The following is a 7,461-nucleotide window of genomic DNA, read 5'->3' on the forward strand; positions in this document are numbered from 1 at the left end:
CAGGCAAGTATCAATATCCCCATTTTATACATGGAGAAACTGAGGCACAGGGCAGGGAAGTGACTTGCTCCTGGTCACACAGGGAGCCTGTGGCAGTGTCAGGAAGAGAACCCAGGTGTCCTGATTCCCTGTCTGCTGCCCTAACTCCTCCTGTCTCTCACTCCCTTCACTCTTCATAGCATCCATGCTGCCCACAAAGCACCAGCTACATCTCATCCCTCACGCTTTCTGGCTCAGCCTCTCATAGGTGTGGCTGGAAGTAGGGAGAGTAATTGGGCAGGGCTGGACTGTCTCGGAAGACGGAAGAGCCAGCCTTGCGAAAGTGAATATGATGATCTGAGGGCTGGTTTCTCATTCCGTCAGTCTTTTGATCTTCCTAGTGCTCCTCTGCAGGGCTCCGCCTTCCTTCCTAGGGCCAGGGAAGTGGCCAGGAGTTTTTTAAAAATTGAAATATTATTGGCTAGCGTAAGGCTGTGCTCTTGGGAGGGGATGAGTCTTCCCACTTTTGGAGCTTAATGTGTGAGTGCTAGCACCGGAGAAGGTGCAGTAAACTGTCTATGGCTCGGCCCCCCCCTCGAGGGCGACAGAATGTCACACGGAGTGGGCTGGGATTACACTGGACAGGGGCTCACCCCAAAACCCTGGGGCTGCCTTTCCATTCTGCAGCTGGCCCCCGTGTCTACACCTTACTGAACTCAAACTGAGACTGGATCCCTCCCCTCTTAGCACTTCAGGGCAGTTGGGCTCCACGCAGCAGCTCTCAGCTTTCCACTGCAAGGCCACGTCTTGTGTATGCCTGGCAGGAATCCTGCCACAGACCCATTGCAGGAATGTTTCCCTCCTCGCTACAGCTAATGTGCAAGGCCGCCTAGGTAATCTGGCAGAGGAATGAAAACTGGCACAGACGGGAATGTGCCCAGCAGGGAGGACTACTTGCCTCGTGACGTCCAGGTGCACGTGAATGCAGTCTTTGGCAGAAACCCACAGAAAGTACGTCTGGAAGAAATAAAAGTATTTATGAAGACTGGCCCTTAAAGCTGCAGTGTCAGACTAGAAAGTGCCCCAGCCACTTCAAGGCTCTTCAGAATGAAAGCTCCTGCCCCATTCTCTGCTGCACCTATCTCATCTATGCCAGTAGGCGCGGGGGGGTGTGTATGGTGCAGCACCCCTGGCTCTTGGCTTAGCACCCGGGGTCCTGGTTGCTGCCTCTATACGCTGGGGGATTTGCAGCCAGCCCTGCATACCAGGGAGTGGGGGGGGGAGGGGGTGAGTTTTCAGCACCCTGACTCTTAAAAATGTCCCCACACTCTTACCCCATTTGCTTTGCCTGGTGCTGTAGCCCTCACATCCTCTCCTCTCTGCCTCTGCAGCTCTTTCTGCTGCTTCCCTTTGCAGCCCCCTCGCTGCATCTTCCCCATGCTGCTGCACATCACCGCTGCTCCTGCTTCTCCCTTGCTCCCCTCCAGCCCTCTCTGCTCCACAGTGCTGACATCCATTGGGTTTCCGGCCTGGAGGCTGAGACCCCATGGCCAATCATAAACAGATATCGGGTTCCTGGCTGCTAAATGAGCGAGACGCCCCCCTTGGAACCTAGCTGGGGTTCAGATGAGCAGTCCTGTTATGCCACAGCCAGTCATAGCATGGAAAAGAGTGGTGAACTTTGACCTTGAGCAAGTCAGTGTGGCTCAAACTCCTGGCCTATGGAGAAGCGTGCGCCTGGGGGAGAGGAGGTCAGTCAGAGTGCACCTGAATTGGCTCTTCTAGGTAACAATGGATCAAGGAGTGAACTAAGCTTACAGGGCAGAGAGCGGTCAGAGAGCAATCAGCACCCCATGAAGGTCAAACTTCATCCCTGAGCACTTCCACCCCCCCCAACACTGAAAGAGGCAAAGCTCACCTGGACGATCACAAACACAAACTGCACGATAGGGTAGATGATTTTGATGGTGGACAGGCAGTTGTAGAAGCTGGCAAAATACCCAGTTTTAAACACGTCCATCACAAGGGAGAAAATGGCAAACAAAACCAGGCCTCCTGTCGAGGAAGCAAAGGCAGTTAGAGAGGGTGTGTGCGTATTGGGGGTGGACAGGTACAGGGAGGGGAGCCCACGTTCGGCTGGATGGATGGAGGAGGGAGAGAAATGGCATCACCGTGCAGAGGGTGTTTTGGGCTTCTCCTTTATAGTGACCCCCAGTTTTCCTCTCATCCCAACACCTACAAAATTCTTTGCACCAACAGCCCTTGGAATGGAGAATGAGGAGGCTGGAAAATAACCAAGTGCTTCAGAGGACCTTCCCACATAAGGACCAGAGCCAGTGGGACACAGTTAATGAGATTGATTATTGGAGACTCCAACTGTCAGACCCAGATCACTAAGGAGAGGAATCTTCTGAAGTTTTCTGGAAGTGATGTTTGGAAAAGAAAAGAGACCATAGGGCCCCTATGAGGCCATATGGATAATGCTTTGCTCACAGAGTGCTTACTCATTGTGCATCTCTCCCTTCCCATTACCCCACCGCCCCAGGGCATCACCCGTGGTAGCTTCCTACCTCTCAGCCAGACAGGGCCCGCGTGGGTGTCCTTGCAGAGGATGGCATCTTGGCGTTTGGCAGTAACGATGAGGTAGAAGAGGATCCAGGCAATGCAGACCAGCATCATGATTGTCAACAAGAAAAACACATCGTAGTCGTGCACAGCTACCTCGTTGAAGGCTGCACTGCTCACTAGAGTGCAGGCCAGTAGCACCAAATTGATGGCCAGCAGAACTGAGAACATGCGGCCTCCTTTCTTCCAGACCTCCTTGGGGCTGTGTGTCATGGGGGGTGAGTGCGGGCGGTGGCTCAAGGTGCCTGTTGGGCTGGAGGCCACGCTGGCCCTATCTTCCCTCTGACCGGAGCCCATGATAGAGTCTTCGCGTCTGATCTCGCTGTCTGGCTGCGCAGACTCCTCTGTCATGATTCAACTAATGCTGAAGCCACGTGTTGCTGCTGGGAGGAACAGAAGCCCAGAAATAAATGGATCACTCCAGCTGAATCATAGAATGGTAGGACTGGAAGGGACCTCTAGAGGTCGTCTCGTCCAGTCTCCTGCGCTCACTGCAAGACTAAGTATTATCTTCTAGACCATCCCTGACAAGTGTTAGAGAGTTCCCAATGACAGAGAGTTCACAACCTCACTAGGCAAGTATTCCTGTGCTTAACCACCCTGTCAGTTAGGGAGTTTTTCCCAATGTCCAACCTAAATCTTTTCTGCAACTTAAGCCCATTGCTTCTTGTCCTGGCCTCAGAATTTAATGAGAACAAATTGACCTCCCTTCTCCTTGTAATGGCCATTTAGGCACTGGAAAACTGTTGTCATGTCCCCGCTTGGTCTTCTTTTCTCCAGACTAAACAAATCCATTTTTTCAATCTTTCTTTGAAGGTCATGTTCTCTTGACCTTTAATCATTTTTGTTGTTCTTCTCTGGACTGTCTCCAATTTGTCCACATTTTCCTTGAGATGTGGTTCACACACCCAGAAATGGACACAGCACTCCCGTTGAGGCCCAATCAGCATGGAGTAGAGCAGAATTGCTTCTTGTGTCTAGCTTAAAACACTCCTGATAACACAGCCCAGAATTCTAGTCAATTTTTTTTAGTTTTGTTGTTGTTGACTTATATTTAGCCTATGATCTGCTACAACCCCCAATTCCTTTCTGCTTCCTAGGCAGGCATTTCCCATTTTGTATGTGTGTACCTGACTGCTCCTTCCTAAGTGGAGTAATTGCATTTGTCCTTATTGAATTCCATCCTATTTACTACAGACCATTTCTCCAGTTTGTCCAGATCATTTTGAATTTTAATCCTATCCTCCAAAACTCTTGCAATCCCTTCCAGCTTGATACCATCCACAAACTCTGTAAATGTATGCTCTATGCTATTATCTAAATCATTGATGAAGATATTGAACGGAATCGGACCCAGCACTGATCCTTGCAGGACCCCAATTGATATGCCATTCCAGTTTGACTATGAACCACTGACGACTACTCTCTGGCTTTCCATCCAGTGATTTGTTTATGAGAAGGTTATGTGAGATGGTATCAAAAGCCTTACTAAGGTCACAATATATCACATCTACTGCTTTTCCCTTGTCAAAAAACACTGATAGGTTGGTTTGACATTGTGCTCGACAAATCCAGGCGGACTGTAACTTAGCACTTTATTATCTTCCAGGTTTTTGCAAACTGCTTAATTATTTACTCCATTATCGTTCTGGGTACAGAAGTTAAGCTGACTGGTCTGTGTTTCCTGGGTTGTCCTTATTCCCTTTTTATAGATGGCCACTATATTTGCCCTTTTCCCAGTCTTCTGGAATCTCTCACACTTTCTCTGGCTTTTTGAAGATAATTGCTAATGACTCTGCTATCTCCTTAGTCAGCTCCTTGAGTATCTTAGTATGTATTTCATTAGGCTCCTGTGACTTGAAGACATCTAATTATCCAAATAATTTTTAACTTGTTCTTTTTGTATTTTAGCCTCTGATCCGACCCCATTTTCAACAGCATTCTCTATGTTAGACATCTACTTGCTTCTATTATCTCATTCTTTTGTGCCGTATGTGCATGCCCTGCTATTGTTGGAACGAGATTAAAGGCTGACCCCAAAGGGATGGTGGGGGGATTCAAAGGAGGTGGAATGGTGAGAGAAGAGGCAGAATCCAGCACCCATCAAAACTAGGCTGAGCTGACTTCTGACATTTCTCCCGCCAAATTCCCACATATTCAGACAAACACCTACTGCAGCTGCATTTCTCTGAAGTACCTTTGCCAGCCAGGTCACTCTGGGGATAATATCTGGTGAGGAGCCACTATGGTTACCTAGAAAATGTTCAGTAGTGCAAACGAATGCAACTACCAGGAGGAGACACTCGAAGGGACATTTTCCCACGGTGCAAAGTGAGTGGACTCTCGGCCCCAACTTATTTTCTTACGGGGCTGCAGCTTTTGTGCAATACGTGCATGCCTGGCTTCTGTTGTTAGTGGAATGACATCCAATATCTGTCTCTGCTAAGGGGAATTGTGAGAGCTGAGGCAGCCTGATTAAAAGGGTAGCAAGACCCTTCATCAGTAGCATTTGGTCCCTGAGACTCTAAGGGCTGCACACACTGTTTTGTCAGTTTTGCAATCTCCAATCGATGCTTGCTAGAGCGAATTAAATGTCAGTTTAACATCAATATTCACTCTCCAGCATCACACAAAGCTAATATATAATATAACATTTCAGTGTATATCGATATGAACTTTTGGAAAGCACCAGAATGTAGGCAAGATCAAAGGTCTCAGGGCAAATGGCAAACATGGCTGGATTTAAAATGCCAGCCACAAAACGTGCAGATAAAATGTCATGCTTCCTGCAAAGAAACAGACCTATTACAGTGCTAAACCTGAGAGAACAGGAGTCTATTATAAGGACACAGTATAGTTTCCAGCAAGCTTAGTCATCTTCTCTAGCTTAGTGATCTTCTCTAGCTTTCCAGTTCCTCAAAATCCTGGTACAAATAGGTTAAACTCAGTGCTTTATTAATACTTTATAAAACTTTGAATTTATCACTGGATCAACCTGGGGTGAAGTATCTATGAGAGCAAAACTATTATTAAAGCCGAAAGCTGTTCCACCAACCTGCTTTTGCGTCTGTGACTGCTCTCCCGATCCAACCTGGGCTTCTACACAAGGTTCCTCTTCCCACAAATCTGGACAGCCGAGGAATTTATACCTATTTGGACATCTTCTTGATTTACACCTTCTGTGGGGCTGACAGTGCCACTTCATAAACGTCCCAGTGAAGCTCACATGATCCATTGTGTGCAGTGGGCTGGATTTAGGGAAGAGCGGGACAGGGAGGTGAGTTATTTGCCTTCAAAGGGCACAAAGCAAGAACATTACTGAGCATGGCATGAACCACACCTCTAGTCACAGAACAAGATCTGTGATCAAAGATCCATTAGATCAAGTCCCTATCCCTGCAAGGCCAAGCTGGAGTGTCCTGACAAATGATGTGTTATATGCTACGCTGACACTGCATTTGACCTTAGCTGATGGGCAACTCTGTCCTATTACAAAGGATGGGCAATACCCCAGGCATGGGCACTGGACCATCCCATATTGCTCTACCAACTTACTTCAACTCTACCCTATCTTGGGGGAAAGAAAGGAATCCACTCCTACATCCGTTCAGTCCTCAGTGCGGCTCAGGTGTTCTCTGCTTGGAGAGATATACTGCAGGCACTGAGTAGGACTTGCTATTTTCATGCCCTCCTTCACCCAAACACGAGCCCAGGAACCTTGTGTAGAAGCCCAGACTTGCTCTGCTGTGGCTGCCCTTCCCTGTTGCCACTGATAAATTTCCCTATATTCTTTCTTCAGCTGACAAGCTGATTTGCCATTGCCGGGACCCACACAAGTAGGAGATGCACTGTTCTCCCGTGGCTGCCCAAAGCCGGAGGCTTACAGAGATGATCTTCGTAGGGCAGGGTTGAGTTGTATGGCTTTGGCAATGGTCAGTTAAGACAGGAAGCTGCCTAAGAATGGGGCCTTTTATGGCTTCACTCTAACTTCACCTCTTCCTTGTGTTTCCCCTTTAGAGGACTGTTCTATCTATGGCAGAAATAAGCTCTGTCTCTGTTTTCTTTCCAGTCATTCCCTCTCCCGGGGTTGGGATAGCATGGACCTCATTTCTCCCATTACCTACAATGTCCCTTCTTTTTGCAACATTGGCCCTGACCAGCTTCATCTCATTTCCCTGCCCTGCCCTCTGTTGGCTGGGATGGTGACTGCTGTATCTTTTTCTGCTTATTTGTTCACCTCCCCAACACGTTCCTCTTTCCCCCCTTACTAGACAGAGCTGAGGTGAGAATGTTTTCTTCACGGAGCCCTTCTCTGAGAATCCCAGGAGTTACAAGAACAGGCATATTAATAACAATATGAGAGTAATTAATATAATGAATAGTGTGTTTACCATATGGGCCTTAAAAATAGCATCTATCCGTCTCTTAACCTCTCCGGGCCAAGCTCAGACATGATGTAATATGAATGTCTGCAAACGCACTATCCTGGGACCCACACAGCTGAATTTGGCTCTGGCTCTAGGATACTTACCTGTGTCCCTAGGCTAGGGGGTTGAGAGAGCTGACCGGTTAGGGTTTCCAAAATGCTGGAGAGATGGGCTAAGTGCCATTTTATTATCTTAAACCCAGTCCCAAATGCAGTTCTAAGCCATGTTAGTCACTGTTCTTCTCTTCCTTCTTTCTGTACCTTTCTCCTTTTAGCCTCTTTCTCCCTCTCTATAGCCCTCCCCTTCCTTCCTGTCAGTGACACTTTGTCTCCATTTTCAGCCCCCTTTCTGTTCTCTCTGTTTCCCTCCTCCCGTCCCAGTCCTCTGTTTTATGCCTCTCTTCTGGGGTCAACCTGCACTGCCGGGCAAC

At 48.1% G+C, this 7,461-nt stretch overlaps 1 protein-coding gene across 2 annotated transcripts in view; it reads right to left on the reverse strand.

Annotated features, from left to right (window-relative positions):
* Window positions 1-7,461, reverse strand: part of OTOP2 (otopetrin 2) — a 53,099-nt gene that overhangs the window by 5,356 nt on the left and 40,282 nt on the right. Inside the window, exons 2-5 of one of the 2 annotated variants that reach the window (XM_006136506.3) lie at window positions 5,660-5,852; window positions 2,550-2,984; window positions 1,898-2,034; window positions 938-996 (exon numbers count right to left, since the gene is read on the reverse strand). In XM_006136506.3, the coding sequence (XP_006136568.2) occupies window positions 938-996; window positions 1,898-2,034; window positions 2,550-2,955 (602 nt within the window). In that variant the 5' untranslated portion in view covers window positions 2,956-2,984; window positions 5,660-5,852. Of the gene's footprint in view, window positions 1-937; window positions 997-1,897; window positions 2,035-2,549; window positions 2,988-5,659; window positions 5,853-7,461 lie in introns of both variants that reach the window. The other variant, XM_025178132.2, reaches the window with a different exon arrangement.

The sequence above is a fragment of the Pelodiscus sinensis genome, chromosome 20 (assembly GCF_049634645.1).
Source record: "Pelodiscus sinensis isolate JC-2024 chromosome 20, ASM4963464v1, whole genome shotgun sequence".
NCBI lineage: Eukaryota > Metazoa > Chordata > Testudines > Trionychidae > Pelodiscus > Pelodiscus sinensis.